This window comes from Ostrea edulis, chromosome 4 (genome assembly GCF_947568905.1).
Source record: "Ostrea edulis chromosome 4, xbOstEdul1.1, whole genome shotgun sequence".
Taxonomy (NCBI): domain Eukaryota; kingdom Metazoa; phylum Mollusca; class Bivalvia; order Ostreida; family Ostreidae; genus Ostrea; species Ostrea edulis.
In genome coordinates, this window is record NC_079167.1 from 20,461,846 (window position 1) to 20,481,193 (window position 19,348).

At 36.0% G+C, this 19,348-nt stretch overlaps 1 protein-coding gene across 1 annotated transcript; it reads right to left on the reverse strand.

Annotated features, from left to right (window-relative positions):
- Positions 1-650: 650 nt before the first annotated feature.
- Positions 651-19,348, reverse strand: LOC125669669 (monocyte to macrophage differentiation factor-like). Its single transcript, XM_056162209.1, has 8 exons — positions 19,019-19,348; positions 14,816-14,875; positions 12,257-12,338; positions 10,978-11,135; positions 6,780-6,854; positions 5,686-5,787; positions 3,641-3,710; positions 651-1,400 (listed from the first exon to the last, which is right to left on the reverse strand). Exons 2-8 carry the CDS (start codon positions 14,857-14,859, stop codon positions 1,197-1,199), a joined length of 735 nt encoding a protein of 244 aa, XP_056018184.1. The 5' UTR covers positions 14,860-14,875; positions 19,019-19,348; the 3' UTR covers positions 651-1,196.

Below are 19,348 nucleotides of genomic sequence, written 5' to 3' on the forward strand. Positions count from 1 at the left end.
TTATGGGGTGCTCAATATCCAAGCCATAGGTGTTTGGGGATTACACGCAACCCTTGATCTGTTATGGGCAATGATCCCTTGTTTACTTAAACAATTATGGTCTCCTAATTACCAGTACCTGACACCGTGTTTACTTAGTATCACGCGCCTCGCGAAAACTGTTACTGTGGGATTCCGGTATTATTCATTGTATCAACAATAGAGTTTTTAAGAGTCAAGAATGATGATCTAAATTATCTGTTAACAATATTCATTTTTTCATGAAATATATTTCAGTCGGTATACATATGAATATTTCAATATTAAATCGGGTTCGTAATTCAATTTTACCGATAAACGATAGATTAGTTGAATTGAAAGTATTAGTTACCGGTAAATAATTTTTAACTAAACAAAAATATGTAAATACTTGTACTTTATACATGATTTTAAAATACATAAACAAATACACTATGTCTAGATATTTGTGAACAATAATCATTTGTGTGGTAGTCCATGATAATCGTCGGAGTTGTTTAAATTAAACACAACATTACGCCTCCCAGAAAAATACCAATCTTCTTAGGACACGCCTATAAGTCGGACATAGAGTTTTGGACCAAAAATTGACTCCCAAAAATCCGACTTATAGGCGAGTATATACGGTACCCCGGTAAAATAGCATAGAATACGACAAAATAGGTATTTTTGACCAATTTAAAGGGGGTTTGAACCCCCTCTGAACCTGTCTTTGTTAAAACCTTCCCACCCTTTTGTACACTGGATGTGATGTCATGGCATAAATAAACTTGATTCTATAATACTACAAAATGATGCTAACTAATCTTGAAGGAATTTCACATGAACAATAGATACACGTAGTTTTGAGAAATTCATATCTATTGATTTTGGATTAGATGTTGTCTTAATTCCTACATTAAATTTCATCATAAAAGAGTATATACATGTACATAAATATGGGAAACATGTATGTCTGCATTGCATTCAAATATACATTAAAACTCTTTGTACATGTACATCATACCTTTTGCATTCAATTATTTTTTTAAAAAAATTGTGAATATGTGATACCACGTGTAGATGGAAAGAAATCACAGCTTGCTAAAATAATGACATTCTACAAACCAGTTGTGGAAGATTCAACAAAAATATAAATATTTTTAAAAACTATAACAAAATAAGAACAGATAACTAAGTTACTTAGTCAACATAATCTCATCCTGGTCGAGCCCCAATAGGTACAAATTGATCGCGTAATAGTGAAACATTGTGCCCACCAGTACAAAGAGGTGCCAGATGGCGTGAGCAAATGGAATAATGCCGTCACTCTTGAAGAAAACAACACCAACAATGAAGGTAACACCTCCCAAAAATAACTCATATATCCCTGAAGGTTCCCTCTGTAAAAAAAACAAGAGATGTTTGTAAAACACATATGCCCCCCATGGTGCAAAATTGAAAAGGGTTATACACACACACATCATTTAATTGAGAGTAGTATCATCAATTCAAAATATTGAGCAGACAATATCTTCCTATGTCAAGAGTGGATGACCATGTGACCTAAAAATCAATAGGGGTCATCAACTCCTGAAGATGTACCAGTGTACCAAGTTTGATGTCTGTCAAGCAAAGGGTTCTCAAGATATTGAACGGACAGTATATTCCTATGTCCAATTTGACCCTTGACTTTTGACCATGTGACCTTAAAATAATTAGAAGTCATCTTCTCCTGAAGATGTACCAGTGTACCAAGTTTGATGTCTGTCAAGCAAAGGGTTCTCAAGATATTGAGCGGACAGTATATTCCCATGTACAGTTTAACCCTTGACCTTTGACCACGCGACCTCAAAATCAATAGGTGTCATCTTCTCCTGAAGATGTACCAGTGTACCAAGTTTAATGTCTGTCAAGCAAAGGGTTCTCAAGATATGGAGCAGACAGTATATTCCAATGTCCAGTTTGACCCTTGACCTTTGACCATGTGATCTGAAATTCAATTGGGGTCGTCTTCTCCTGAAGACGTACCAGTGTACCACGTTTGATGTCTGTCAAGCAAAGGGTTCTCAAGATATTGAATGGACAGTATATTCCTATGTCCAGTTTGACCCTTGACCTTTAAACATGTGACCTCAAAATAAATAGGGGTAATTTTCTCCTGAAGATGTACCAGTGTACCAAGTTTGATGTCTGTCAAGCGAAGGGTTCTCAAAATATTGAACGGACAGTATATTCCTGTCTAGTGTGACCCTTGACCTTTGACCATGTGACCTCAAAATCAATAGTGGTCGTCTTCTCCTGAAGTCGTATCAGTGTACTAAGTTTGATGTCTGTCAAGAAAAGGGTTCTCAAGATACTGAGCAGACAGTATATTCCCATGTCAAGTTTGACCCTTGACCTTTGACCATGTGACCTCAAAATCAATAGGGGTCATCTTCTCTTGAAGATGTACCAGTGTATCAAGTTTGATGTCTGTCAAGCAAAGGGTTCTCGAGATATTTAATGGACAGTATATTCCTATGTCCAGTTTGACCCTTGACCTTTGACCATGTGACCTCAAAATCAATGGAGGTCATCTTCTTCTGAAGATGTACTGGCGTACCAAGTTTGATGTCTGTCAAGCAAAGGGTTCTCTAGACATTGAATGGTCAGTATATTCCTATGCCCAGTTTGACCCTTGACCTTTGACCATATGACCTCAAAATCAATAGGGGTCATCTACTCCTTAGGATGTACCAGTGTGCCAAGTTTGATGTCTTTCAAACAAAGGGTTCTCAAGATATTGAGCGGACATTATATTCCTATGTCCAGAGTAGATTGACCCTTGACCTTTGACCTTTTGACCTGAAAAACAATAGGGATCCTCTTCTACTCATAACTAACCCACATATGAAATATCATTATCATCAAGTGAATGGTTCTCAAGATATTGAGCAGACAACACATGGTCTACAGACCGACCGACAGACCGACAGGTGCAAAACAATATGCCCCCTCTTTTTCAAAGGGGGGCATAAAAATAATATACATTTAATGTATATAGAGAAAATGCAAACGTTCCCTCTGAATATTCAAAAATATTAAGAAAATGCAAATAAAAAGTCCCTCTGTTGAAAAATAAAGAAAATGCAAAAAATCCCTCTGAATGAAATATATATATACAAAGGATATGCAAAAAGAAAATTCCCTCTGAAAAAAGAATTTTTTTGTAAAAATTGCTATGTTTTATCACTACTTTCGGAATCAATAAATTCTGAAACTGGTTGACCTGGAGATCTGGATTTATACTGATATAAGTTTACATTAATCTGGACTTATAAATGCACTGGTACAATGATCTGAACTTACAATGACTTGGACTTTCAATGATCTGGTCTTACAATGATCCAGACTTACAATGATCTAGTCTTACAATGATCTGAACTAACAATGACTTGGACTTTCAATGATCTGGTCTTACAATGATCCAGAATTACAATTGTAGATCTGGACTTACAATGATCTGAACTGACTATGATCTAGTCTTACAATGATCCAGAATTACAATGATCTGGACTGACAATGACCTGAACTGACTATGATCTGGACTTACAATGATCTGGACTTATATTGATCTGGATTTATAAGGATGTAGACTTACCATCATGAAAGCAACAGTTGCAGGACAAACACCAATGCCTAGGTACAAAATAATCTCCAGCATTTTGTATCTGCAAAATGAAATACAACACGATATGTGTTAATTCCAATGTCTACTGCTATAGGACATACACAAATATCAAAGAACAAAATAATCTCCAGCATTTGTATCTGCAAAAATAAAATACAATACAGCATGTAATAATAGGGGATTTTCGAGTTCTTCCATGTCCATGTTTATTCTGCATTTAGTCACTATTACGTCATATTTCTTAGGCATAGTCATTTCCGGTTTATCGTCGTTAACATAAATACTTAAAATCAATGAAACAACATATTGCTCTACTCATAGAGGAAATTTATCTAATAGGGGATTTTGGAGTTCTATGTCCATGTTTATTCTGCATTTAGTCACTATTACGTCGTATATTTTTAGGCATAGTCATTTCCAGTTTATCGTTAACGTAATTACACAAGTAAGCCTACTAGAATGGACGTTGATTCTACACAATTATCGAATTCAAGAAATTTTGTTATAGATGAGTGTTTCTAGTTCCTTTTACCAAAAAAGTAACTTACAAAGGCTATGTGAGCTTACAATTGGTATGAATTTGGAAATCCTTTCTAAAAAAAATTGTGTATACAAAATATTTGATCTCAAGCTCTTGAAAGTCAATCGCCAAACAGAAAAGAAAACTGATTGAATTGTTGGAAATCATCAATAAAAATGTGGTAAAAAACTGAAGACCTACCAGCTACTGAGAGTTACGACGTCATGATTTATCTTCACAAATATTGGACACCATTGGAATGAACAGTGACTTCAGCATTACAAATCTGATAATGGATATATCCCTACATCCGAGGCATGCACGTAGAATCATGGAGGGGGAGGGAGTGGTCCCCCTTTTAACAACCATCATTTTCTATTATTTATACACACACACCGCCATTTAATGGCAGAAGTGAATGGTGCGAATGCAAGGTAGAAGTTATGAAGTGAATCCATGTTTTCTCCTCACAATTCAAAAAATCGGAGTTTGGGAAAAATTTCCCTTGAGCTTATGTATATGACATATGCTACTACCACCCTAACACCCAACCCCCCAATTTTAAAAGGTGTGTATTTTGTGGTATAATGAGTCGTACTACTTAATCCACCTCTATGTATTTGGAATTTGAAAGATTTTGAATGTTAAAAGAACATGTTAGGTTTTGCTTGTTTTGATTTATATATTTATTCTTGTCAAGACTTCTAGACAAAATATTGTGAAGACATCTCTGGCTACCACCCCCCCCCCCCTCCTCCCTCCCTGAAAAACTATACTACATGCTTGTTTCCTCCTCCTCTGTAAATCTGTATTACATCCCTCTGCCACACACACCAATAACGCTGGTTCTTAATTTTGGAATCAAAACCAGTAAGTAAAATAAATGAACAAACTGTCTGGTAGTTAGCTAAACCGGAAGTAAGTATGCCTAAAAATATCGCCAAATCATGTGACTTAGGTAGATTCTAAAAGACAAAATACACACGGAACGGAAGAACTCAATAATCCCCTATTCCAATGTCTACTGCTACAGGACATACACAAATATCAAAGAACAAAATAATCTCCAGCATTTGTATCTGGAAAAATAAAATACAACACAGTATGTGTTAATTCCAATGTCTACTACTACACATCTTCGCTAGCCAAGGGTTTTTGGTCCACTCTGCTCCCATTTATGGACCAAAAACCCTTGGCTAGCGAAGATGACTGCTACAGGACATACACGAATATCAAAGAACAAAATAATCTCCAGTATTCTATAAACAAACCACAAACCATATTTTATTAGTACTTATATCTCTATGACAAAAAAATACCATTCAAAATTATAATAATCTGGAAAATTGTCTTCCATCATTAAACATTCCACATGCAATGCACATTTATAGGCCTGTAGCTCAACAGGGTACAAATCGGCATAACTACAGAAATAACCTCTACGACAGATTCAAATTCTCGGCGAGTGTAATGCTGTAGAGTATATTGCTCTTACTTCTCATGAAATGTGTATGAGTAGACAATTCCACACACTGCCATTATCCAAATCAGCCACATCATCTCATCTTCAATTCCTCCAAAGTCACGCAAAGTCAACCTACAATTTGAAACCAAAAAAATGTCACTTGCATTGTAAGTAGAGTTTGTTATATTCAATTTCAATCAACCTCTTACAAACAAGAGGCCCATGGGCTACACAGTTCACTTGTGTCACTTTGGCCCATATTTAAAGATTTTCTCTATATATAACTTTGATCCCCTATTGTGGCTCCACCCTACCCCTGGGGATCATGATTTTAACAAACTTGAATCTGCACTATGTCAGGAAGATTTCATGTAAAGTTCTTTCCTGGCCCAGTGGTTCTTGAGAAGATTTTTACAAATTTTCCCTATATATTTGCATGTAAAATTTTTATTCCCTATTTTTGCCCCATCCTAACCCCGGGGGTCGTGGTTTTAACAAACTTGAATCTACACTATGTCAGGAAGCTGTCATGTAAATTTGTACTTTCCTAGCCCAATGGTTCTTGAGAAGATTTTTATATGATCCCACCCTATTTTTGCATTTTTGTGTTTTTTGTGATTATCTCCCCTTTGAAGGAGGCATGGCCTTTCATTTCAACAAACTTGAAAGCTCTTTACCCAAGGATGCTTTTTGTTGAGGTATCTTGCTGAACTACCTGTACTTGCTTGACAATGAAAACTAATGTCAAATTTCTGTTCCCTACCTCACAACAACAACCTCACTTAAACTTCTGAGACACATGATTCAAGATATGGGACCAGAAATCCCAAACACCATGCTGAGTGCATTGATTCTTATGTAATCATTGAGCACCTGTCGTCTTACACTCAGTCCGAGTGTACCATAAAAAATATTGATGCAGTTGAATAGATGTTACCAATGTGTATCAGCATAAAATATCTTGAATAGTTTCTTTGAAACTGGGCTAAAAGTGTGACAGGACAGACAGAAGGATGGAAGACAGATGTGACAAACACTAATATGCCCTGGCCATGTTCATGGTAAGGCATAAAAAAGCCAAACTTTCAATCCTTGTAAATATTTTAAAATTTAGTACAACTTACCACGGTGAGTACGATGAGGCAATGAAGATATAAATAACAGCCCGATCGGCAATGTGGAAGAAATGCCTCAGCTTCCTGTAATGAACGTGTAATGATGTCATGAAAACATACTACAATGTAATACTTATACACTATAAGTAAACAATATCATATGAAATTGTACTAATGGATCATTTACATGTACTAACTCACTGATTAAATGAGATTTGTTTTAAAGCAGAAGAGGAGCATGTACAAGCAGCACAGTAGCTCAGCTTAAACACAAGAAACCCACAGGCTTTATTGATCACCTGAGTATTATAGTTAAAAGTATCACTGGTCTCAAGGGCTATGAAATCTATAAAAATATCCCTGTTCTGCATATCTAAGCTAAATTCTATTGTTTAACAACAGTATAAAACAAAATGTGTTTCTTAAAATTAAATGCCCCCAAAAGTGCTCATACTGATGAAAGACTACACATATAATAATATTTTTGTAATATCAACATGATATGACTAATTTGGACCTGTCCTAGAGTTAAAACCCTGGGGTTGCAAAATTCAGTTTTGGTCTATCCTTTTCCTAAATATTTAGTTTTTATACTGTATCGTATCAGCAAACTTAAAATCTTAGAAGTCTTTTTTAAAAGGATAAAAACAATAATTACTATAATAATTTTGGTCCCACTCAACCAAAATCCTTACCCCTGAGATCATGAAATTTACAATTTTGGTAAAGGATTACCTGCTCCTTCTGAATAGTTATTAATTTCAATATAGTATCAATAGCATTAAAGAAGATACTATCTAAATGTTTTACACAAATATACTATATATATACAGGGTTCGAAATTCACTTTTTCAAGCACTAGTCCGTACGGACTAGTCACTATTGATGTTCACTAGTCCGCAAAGCATTTCACTAGTCCGTCCAGTATATCAAAAAATGATCTTCATTTTAATCAAACTAAACACATCACAGTTGCAAACAATTCAATTTCTGACACCTACAGAAGAAAAAGAGACCACCATATTTTATTCTTCAAAAGCATACAATATTAACCTCCGAGTTAATCCTTTGATAAACGTCCATAAGTGCGTTCGAGATTCCTGTTGTTTTGGTGTTCAGACCTTAGAGTCACAGGAGTTCGAAATTTTATCAAGAAAGTCAATAAAATTCACTCAATTGACCAAGTCATGAGCTATAGTGTTATGAACTACTGTGTTAGAGTCGCGAATGACGAGAACATGTGCATACAAACGTGCATGTTCTCAGACCACACTACTTGCAATTCTTGCACCTAGAACATGTTCTCGTGATGTGTACTCGGCGTTCGGAATCGGCAGGAATTTGACAATGTGTGCTCGTTCGAAGAACGGCGGTCTCAAACGCACTCCATGTGTTTGGAAGATCAGACTGTCATAGTCATGCAAACACCTGACCATGCAGGTAATCAACCATAAGTTCAAACATCTCAGACTCAGACAAATCTTGCTAAAATCTTTACCAATTCAAAATTGATTTCCGGATTTTCACTAGTCCGTACGGACTAGTGCTATAGAGAGTTCACTAGTCCGACATGTTTTCTACTAGTCTCGGACTTACGGACATGAGTTAATTTCGAACCCTGTATATATATATATACACTGTACAAGTTTGGCCCTGCCCTGGAGTCAGAACCTTTACCCCAGGGACTGTGAAATTTACGATTTTGGTAAGAACCTTCCTGTTCCTGCATCACTATGCATTCAGGTTTTCCTAAAGAATCTGATATGTGGTTGTAGAGAAGATTTTTGAAAACTGGTAAATTTTAAGCAGTTTTTGCCCCGTCCTAAAGGCCCCAGGAGTGCAGGGGGTGCATTTTACAAAAGAACTTATGATCAACTCTGCATACTGAAATTTTCTCATTTATTGTAAAATCCTTCACTCCAATGTAAAATAGTGAAAACATAATGCTGAAAATTAAGTCTAAGAAACATTTAATTCATTAATTCAAACTAATAACCCCTGGAGTCCTGAAATTTACAATTTATGTCCTCCTTGTCCCAAAGAGGCCTCATCAGCAAATTTGAAGAGAATTGGGACAGTAGTTATCAAGAAGTTAAAAATGTTCAATGTTAATGCTTGACACACGTCGCACAACGACGGACACTGATCAATTGCAATAGTTCACCTGAGTTGACTTAATACAAGTACAGTGCTCCCTCAATATCTCCCCCCCCCCCCCCCCCCCCCCCCCCCCCGTTATAATACCAACCCTGCATAATGCCATATACCACTGATCTTCACAAACAGTCAAATGGTAAAATTTTTAAAGAGTTTATCCCCGATAACAATGCCAATTACCTAATGCCCATCAGTAATCACATCTGCACTTTGAGAGTAGCTTGGTAAAGTGTGACAATCTGGACAAGGTATTCAGGTTGTCAAGTTAACTAATAATAATTGCTGAATTAAACTCAAGATAATCTAAATGTTTATACAGAATGGAACCCAAATAAATTTACAGAATTGAATTTCTTTTGACTGCTCAGTGAATTGTCAGAAATGGTGAATTCGTTATATTGCCACCCCCGTTTTATTGCCCAAATTAGTCTTGGACAAAAGTTGACAATATATCGAGGGAGCACTGTATATAGAATTTGATTGCCTCAAAGTCTATACTAACAAATATTACATGCACAAAGCTAACTAAACAATTTGAAATAGCTTTGTTGCATACATTTCATTACATGTATGTTGCAATTAAGCCAAAAATGTGAAAGAATAAAGGTGCTCAAAATAAAGTGAAGATTTGCAGTATATCATGTGACCAGTTTAAAATCTCTATGCTACTTAATGGGTGTTTCTCAACTCATACCATTCAGTTCGGATCAACTGGGGTAAAATTATATTTCATACATAAATACAATGTATAGAATATGAGTATATACTATATGGGACAGATACTTCAATTACATTCAGTAGCTGATATCAACCTGACATATTACATTCAGTAGCTGATATTGACTTGACATAGTACAGTCAGAAGCTGATATCGACCTGACATATTACATTCAGTAGCTGATATTGACCTGACATACTACATTCAGTAGCTGATATCGACCTGACATATTACATTCAGTAGCTGATATCGACCTGACATAGTACAGTCAGAAGCTGATATCAAACTACCATAATACATTCAGTAGCTGATATCGACCTGACATATTACATTCAGTAGCTGATATCGACCTGACATACTACATTCAGAAGCTGATATCGACCTGACATATTACATTCAGTAGCTGAGATCGACCTGACATATTACAGTCAGAAGCTGATATCGACCCAACATATTACATTGAGTAGCTGATATCGACCTGACATATTACATTCAGTAGCTGATATCGACCTGACAAATTACAGTCAGAAGCTGATATCGACCTGACATACTACATTCAGAAGCTGATATTGACCTGATGTATTACATTCAGTAGCTGATATCGACCTGACATATTACAGTCAGAAGCTGATATCGACCCGACATATTACATTTAGTAGCTGATATCGACCTGACATATTACATTCAGTATCTGATATCAACCTGACATATTACAGTCAGTACCTGATACCGACCTGACATATGACAGTCAGAAGCTGATATCGACCTGAAATATTACATTCAGTAGCTGATATCAAACTGACATATTACATTCAGTAGCTGATATCGACCTGACATATTACATTCAGTATCTGATATCGACCTGACATATAACAGTCAGTAGCTGATATCGACTTGACATATTACATTCAATAGTTGATATCGACCTGAAATATTACATTCAGTAGCTGAGTGATATCGACCTGAAATATTACAGTCAGTAGCTGATATCGACCTGACATATAACAGTCAGTAGTTGATATCAACCTGACATATTACAGGTCAGGTCTGATATCGACCTGACATATTACATTCAGTAGCTGAGTGATATCGACCTGACATATAACAGTCAGAAGCTGAGTGATATCAACCTGACATATTACATTCAGTAGCTTAGTGATATCGACCTGACATATTACAGTCAGTACTGATATCGACCTGACATATTACATTCAATAGTTGATATCGACCTGACATACTACATTCAGTAGCTGAGTGATATCTGACATATTACAGTAGCTGATGTTCTCCAGCTGCATTGTCAGTGTAATGAACATATATACTAATACTTACTGGGATCTCCCACTGAACGCCAGCGTGTGGAATGTACAGGACACGGAGAACAAGGCCACCAGTGCCCAGCCATAGATAACAGCGATCAGGAACTGAAGACTAGTCTGAGCAATGTATAACATCCACAGCATGGCCAGGATACTGGGAATAATGCAGCCCTGTCAAATCATAGAAAGCTTAAACAATGTATAACATCCACAGCATGGCCAGAATACTGGGAATAATGCAGGCCTGTCAAATCATAGAAAGCTTAAGATCAATGTCAGACGAAGACCTAAGTAACTGCGGGGAAGGGGATAAAAATTCCCATAAGTTTCTGTCATTAGACATTGATAACATGATTTTTTAAAACAAATTCAACTTTTTAATATACTTTCAAACGGAGAGATTTACAAACTACATGTACATATTTATTTGTCAATAAATAGTAAAAAAAAAAAAAAAAAAAAAAAGGGTATATACAGTGTTACAAGTACATATAATTGAAAATAATTTTGGATCATCATTCATCATATTTAGTTTGAAAAGGGTCAGGGGATCTTGATGAAAACTATGTTAATTTGTCAAAAATTCAACTTTTGATCTTGTCCCTAACTCAATAACTGTCACTAACGATTTAAAACATGTATATCAAAGAAACCCCAAAGTTATGTTTGTTTATGCACAGGTAGTGGTATTTTCACTATCTCTTACTCCAAAGGGAATACTGGTAAATAGTTTGAGACTATTGCCTAGCAGTAATACTGTACAGTTACCCTCCTCCTTATATGTAAGGTGAAGATAACGAATAGTGATCAATCTCATAACTCCTATAAGGAATACAAAATAGAGAGTTGGGCAAACACAGACCCCTGGATATACCAGAGGTGGGATCAAGTGTCTAGTAGGAGTAAGCATCCCCCGTCGACCATATACACCTGTCGTGAGCCCTATATTTTGATCAGGTAAATGGACTAATTTGTAGTCAAAATCAGTGTGCCAAGAATGACCTAACAATCTGTTATGTCAAGATTTCAAAAATCGGGTTGTGTTATATCACTGCAGCTACCTGTTGCCCAATGTAATTGTGTACATTTTATGATAATAGAATATACAGGTGGTTTTAATACATAAATTCAAACTTTCACCCCATGAGTGATTATGTGTACGTTTTATGATAATAGAATACACAGATGGTTTTAATACATGAATTCAATCTCTCACCCCGTGAGTGATTATGTGTACATTTTATGATGATGGAATACACAGATGGTTTTAATACATGAATTCAATCTCTCACCCCGTGAGTGATTATGTTTGCCATGTGTTCTACATCAGTGGGAACATACGCCTCGCCTTTCTTTGCTCTCGGATTCATCAACCTGAAATTGAAGGCATTGAAAACAGAACAAAAACATGTTTATGTTGTTCATGTGGGTAAGATTACATAAGCTGTCATTACAGGACCACCCCCACCTTATCACCACCAGACTTATTCATATTCCGGCATATTTAACAATTTCTCCAAAAGACCTTGGTTTAGGATTAAGATACACCATCTGTTTTAAGGTAACCTTTATGCCAAATATGAACTTCTAATATCTTCCAATCAGAAAGTTATATAGCCTGAACAAAAATGTCAACAACAAAAATTACCAGTGACCTAGACATTGGTCAAAAGACCTTAGATAAAGGTTTAATATGATACATCATCAAACCACAAACTTTCTGCTCAATGTTAGCTTGGAATATCCTCCATTGCAAAATTCTCACCCAGACCTTGAACCTGTTCAATGTCATAATGCACTCTTTGGCCATGACCTTTGTGCTGTGTGTGTGCTCATATGCTTCTCCACTACAATCAGTTATGGCCATGACAACAAATTTTAAACATATTTCTAAGTGACCTGTCACTTTTGAGTACTCAGCCTAACATCTAAAACATCGCTGATGTTATCCAGACATGTAGGCTGAGATGGCTAGGCCATATTGAGCGTAGTACAGGTTGAATATCACAGGTTTGTATATTCAATGTCACTGGATATCAAGCTCCAGGCAAACCAAAGCTGACGGAATCAGTTGGTAAAACGAGACCTAGAGTCTACAGGAATGGATAGGGTCAATCCATGGACCACCAAGTATGGAAAAACAAACTTCAAACTAGAAAGGACAGACAGGTCTCAGGATTAATTTGGCCTCGATAATCAAAATGGATGATGATGATGATAATGACCTTGACCTGGCCCAATGATTTCAAATCAGAGTCATGGCACTTCATCTGGTAATAAGAAACCTATTTGCTAAAGTAAAAGCTTCAGAACTAATGTTTCTCCATTAAAAAGTTACAACATTTCTACTGTTGTGAGGTAAAAAGACAGACATGTGGACATGTAAATGCAAAACTGTCACTCGAATTCTGGGGGGAAACTAGGATTACCCAGAGAGTTACAATTCTGGACATGGTGATTTCTATTAACCCTCTTAAATTGCTGTTGCTGTGATACAAATACATGTAGTCCAACTTTACTAATATCTTTTGCTGTGGTACAAATAGGCCAAACTTTACGAATATCTTTAGTGAGAGAGGTCCAAAATTCATAAATCATGATACTGAATCAAATTTTACCAAAACATATGACATGCTGCAAGTCTCAAGGTACACTTGCTCAAGTCTCTGTTTAATTCTTTGAAAAAAAATGTGTGCTGATTGCTCTCTGTGACAGTTTAAATTCAAATATCCTAGAACACATTCTGATTTCTGATATTATAAACAAGAGGCCCAAGGGCCACATCGCTCACCTGAGTCACCTTGGCCCTTATCTGAAGACTTTCCATACATATTTGCATGTAAAACCTTAGTCCCTATTGTGGCCCCAACCTACCCCTGGAGGCCATGATTTTTACAAACTTGAATCTGCACTATGTCAGAAATCTTTCATGTAAATGTCAAATTCTATGGCCCAATGGTTCTTGAGAAAAAGATTTTTATAGATTTTCTCTATATATTTCTATTTAAAACTTTGATCCCCTATTGTGGCCCCAATCTATCCCCGGAGGCCATGATTTGAACAAACTTGAATCTGCACTATGTCAGGAAGCTTGTAAGTAAATCTCAGCTCTTCTGGCTCAGTGGTTCTTGAGAAGAAGATTTTTAAAGACTTTCCATATATATTTCTACGTAAAACTTTGATCCTTTATTGTGGCCCCAACCTACCCCCGGGGGCCAAACTTGAATCTGCACTATGTCAGGAAGCTTTCATATAAATCTTAGCTCTTCTGGCTCATTGGTTCTTGAAAAGAAGATTTTTAAAGATTTTCCCTATATATTTCTATATAAAACTTTGATCCCCTATTGTGGCCCCAACCTATCCCCGGGGGCCATGATTTGAATAAACTTGAAACTGCACTATGTCAGGAAGCTTTTAGGTAAAAGTCAGCTCCTCTGGCCCAGTGGTTTTTAAGAAGATTTTTAAATGTCCCTACCCTAATTTTGCATTTTTGTGATTATCTCCCCTTTGAAGGGGGCATGGCCCTTCATTTGAACAAACTTGAAAGCCCTTTACCCAAGGATGATTTTGGCCAAGTTTGGTTGAAATTGACCAAGTGGTTCTGGAGAAGAAGATGAAAATGTAAAAAGTCTACAATGATGACGACACCGACAGACAACAGACAAATTTTGATCAGAAAAGCTTACTTGAGCCTTTGGCTCAGGTGAAAGGCTCAGGTGAGCTAAAAAGTATGAAAGCGAGCAGATACATGAAAGCAAAAGCAAACTAACATAAAGACTTGAGCAAGCCCAGTCTCAAGGGAATGAAAAAAAAAAGAACTGAATGAATTAAAGAACACCATCGTAACATACCTTTTAAAATCATAGACAGAACATATCTTTTGTAAGGTTTTCATGTTGATGAATCCGTTACTGAAACAAAATATCAATTCTTCAATAAACTTTAGACATACACATAAGGCTCATGGGCCATAATGCTAACATTTAACAACATGTCCTGATAAAGATATGACTACTTTAAATAGCTCTGATTGTGACACAAAACCATTCTATCAAACAACAGATGTTAGCAGGAAATCTTTGGACAAAGATTATATGTTTCCTCTGGTCCCTATAGTCATAATTTTCAAACAAATGATACTGGAATATCATTTTGTTTAATAACAACCTGTACCTGTTGTTCTTAAAGTGACTGTTTCACGTTTTTTAAAATTAATATTTTCATTTTTGATGTTACATATTATGAATATAACTCATTTAATGTTAACAACCAAACTTTGAACTTCTGAATGCGAGGATAATTTAAGAGCAATATTCTAGCTTTAACTCTGTGTTATGTAAACAAAGACTCAAGTCTTTTTATGTTTACAAACAAACCAGTGAAAGGTTCATTCTGTAATTTAATCTTCTTAATTTGGCACAGTCACATACTTCACTTTTAAATGACACATTTCACCTAAAGAATATTTGGAATGTGATATATATAATGAACTTAGATAAATATCCATTAATTTTGAAGACTTTGTAAACAACAACACACTTTAAACTTTGTTCAACCAAACAAATAATAAACTCTCTACAATGAGCTTGTCATAATGTATAGCCTTAGATTTTTTGTGAAACCTTTTAAACACACTAGAGAGTAGATTTTGATCATTAAACTTAAAAAACAAAATTGGGGGGGGGGGGTGTCATGAATTAGTCCCTTTAAAAATATTTCTACTGTATCTCCCTTGGAAGAAAAAAATTTGAAGTTACACCTGGCATGCATAGATGGATGCTTGCATATCACTTTGACAATTTGCAATTTTTTTTTCATTTCCGTGAAGATATCTACCGAGACCCCATCCTGGTCCCTAGAATCAAAGTGATCGGGATCGACTTAAATCTGCAGACGAAAATCTTTATGTCAGTTATCACCCTGTCTCTGTTATTTTTTAAGCAGCGGTTATTGAGAAGATATTTTAAAGAACACCACCTTATATATGTATTCACTAATTCATATCTCCCTTGGAAAGAGGAGAGTTACTTTATTTGAACACAAATAATTGATTTGTTATTTTTGGAGCCAGTGTTTCTTGGGGAGAATTTTTCAAAGGAAATAAACTCATATTCAATTATTACTCAATATTTCTTATCACTCTTTCCCTTGGACACCATCTTGATGTGGTGCGGATTAATATATTGCATGTAGCAGCAGCAGAGTTAACTATTTCTGCATTACAAATAAAATGACAATGTCGTTTTACAAGTACATCACAAATTAAAGTATATACAGTCAAACCTCATTATCTCAAACTCGATGAGGCCTAAAAAAATTTTTTTTCTTTTTGATATGGGGGTTTGAGATATTGAAGTTAAAATACAAGAAGAGTAAAGTTACTTTCTCTGATGATCTGTATTGGCAAAGTTCATTAGATCTGGCAATGGGATAATGAAGAATGGTTTAGATTCATGTCTCGATGAAAAAGCAACGGAACAGCTGATCTGGTTGTGTCATAGTTTAGGGGGGGTGGGGGTGTTACCTTTGACAGTGTTGGCACATTTATACCTGTAGAAGTTAATATAAATCCCAGAAGTACACAGATATATCTTAGATACATTTTAGCTGTAAGTCTTTGGCCAGTTGTTTTTGCTCTCTATTTTTTCAAGTTTTCCGGAAAGGACCCTAAATTTTTCAGGACGATAATACCACATCCAACAGTTCTCAGCACACTCTTCACTGGATACAAAATTCTTGGAATACGGAACTTTTGGCATGTGTCAAAGCGACCGCTTAGAATTGACATTTATACACTGTTATCGCATGAGAGTATCCAATTGTAGAGCAAAGTTGACATTGATACAAATGGTGTTTAGCTAGCAGACGGTTCGTAAAGAGCTATGCGCAGTCCTACGATGACGATCCAAGTTACTATTGGTGCTTAGTACCTGGGTGTAAATTAGATGGAAGAAAAAAGGTGCATTTACGCGCAAATCCTTAGATGCAAGGCGTGAAGTTTTACTGATATACTCAAGATATTCCCTACTAGATTTAGTTCCCTCACCAATTCCCATAACTTAATCAAATGCGTTTTCCTATAAATGGTTATAGTGATTCCTTTCTTTGAAAAATTGCATTTTGATGCAAGAATTTGATAGGATTAGCAATACGGGATGTCCAATCTAATTAAAATTAGATGTTAGATCCGCTCACATACTCGCTACACAAACATCTAACAACATCCCACAGAGGGTCACGTCAGAGGTCAAATTTGCATGAAAAAGTAACCAATCGCTACAAAGGCGAAAGTGATATCGGCATCCAATGCGAATCATCATTGTATACTGTATTTGGTTACTTATTAAAGATGGCGACTGAAGTAGAAATGGAAGCGATTAAAACCGCTTTGAAGATATTTGATCTCGAGGCTTTGAAAAATGAACAAGAACAGATACTTAAATGTCTTTTTTGTTGAAGTATACATGAAAAGATCCCCGATGTCGCCATAGTTTAAACTTCAAATAAAAACACGCGATAAACAAGTCACGATCGTGGGTGCCGCCATTTTTTCTCTTCCTTACGTAAACAATACATGGAATTGTGGGATAATACCCTGTCGATATGAAGCGAGAACTTTGATTGGCTGTTGCACATTTGACCTCTGACGTGACCCTCTACGGGATGTTGTTAGATGTTTGTGTAGCGAGTATGTGAGTGGATCTAACATCTAATTTTAATTAGATTGCGGGATGTCGGAACTATAAAAATTTGGAACTCTTCAGAAAACGAAGTTACGAAAATTATGTGTCACTTGGGAAACTCTTGTATATATAAATTAGCGATGCTAAAGATGACTCATTTCTTCTCCAAAAATATCTGCCTGATTTGAAGATTATTTTTCTCAGAATGTCGCTAGCAAATACCCTAGTATCAAAAACATAAGTTAATTAATTTAAATTTCAGATGTTTGGTAGCGGAGACAAAACAAAAAATCCACAATACATTTTATTTCCTCTATCGTATATAAATATCTACTTAGCGAGATTTTCTCAAGTCATTATAACATCCGACCTCCATGAAATATGATACAGATAACGCGAGATGCAACGTGATGTCACAACCTCCTTTAAGGCTGTCAATGGACGTAAAAGCTCGGGTACGATGAAATAAATGGCAGAATATGACAAATAAAACAGATGGCATGGGATTTAGATAAAAGACATAAGTAGAACTACATTAGCCTGACGAGATGTTCGCAGAAATTCCTTCAATAAAGTTGGTTTATATCCCTTGAATTGGTCTCCAAGCAGGTAGCCCCCTGTTTGTTTACATGATTTGTTGCACACCTTTACATATATTATAGTATCTCACAAGTGGTCATCTCTAATGCTTACACAAGGTACAAACTGACTATTCAGAACGACTTATGAGGGTGATCGGTGGGGAAATAACATATTTTGGATACATTTTTGGTTTTGTATAAAATAATTTCATTCTGGAGGAGGAGGGGGGGTATGTACATAAGATCTATACAAGCTAACCACACTTTAGGTGCCTGTGCAAAATCCTGGTATTACTGAAATAGCTGGCATTACAGTTAAATCTGTACAAACCCAAGGCTGACCTAATTTATGGAATCAAACTGCATCAGAATATTTATCGCATCTATCCAAATCAAGCACTTTTAACAATCAATATGTATACCAATTCGTCGTGTTTTGAATATTTTATCAAGAATAAAGGTGCTTTTAAACAGTTGTTTACATCGCGTCCTTCCAACTTCGTGACTAACATGACTAACGCGTAACGTCGGTCATTGTGCGGAAACCCTTTTGAGATGAGCATCACATGTTCTTAGATGTATAAACAGTGGGCATGTATATACACATGTAAGTTATTTACATATACACAGACCTGTCACCCACAAGAGCCACGCACACGAAGATTGTACCGCGCCGGCCGATGTACAATAAGGTGCGACGGCCGTGCGTATAGACATGGTCCTAGTAGATCTATTAAAAGCATCGGGTTTTGTATATTTGTCAGAGGAAAGGTTTTATCAAAAGCCTTACCTAATAAAATCTTAACGTCGCTTAAATAATCTTCTCATGAACTTGATGAAGAGTCACTGCTCTTGGACTCGTTTCCAACGCTATGTTAATCATGTTTTTAAAAAGGAAGTGGAAAACTACATAATAGTGAGAGTTTGTGTGATTCAGAATCAGATAAAAACAAAACATACTTTCAAAACTTTTCTGAATACTTCGTAAATATCCGGAGTTTCTCGTTGTATCAATGTAATTATTGTTTGAATATCAAAAATGAATCGATGTGATAGAATTTATCGTATTTTTGTCAAATATTCTGTCGAAAATTAAGCCAGACGATGGGTTGAATATGAA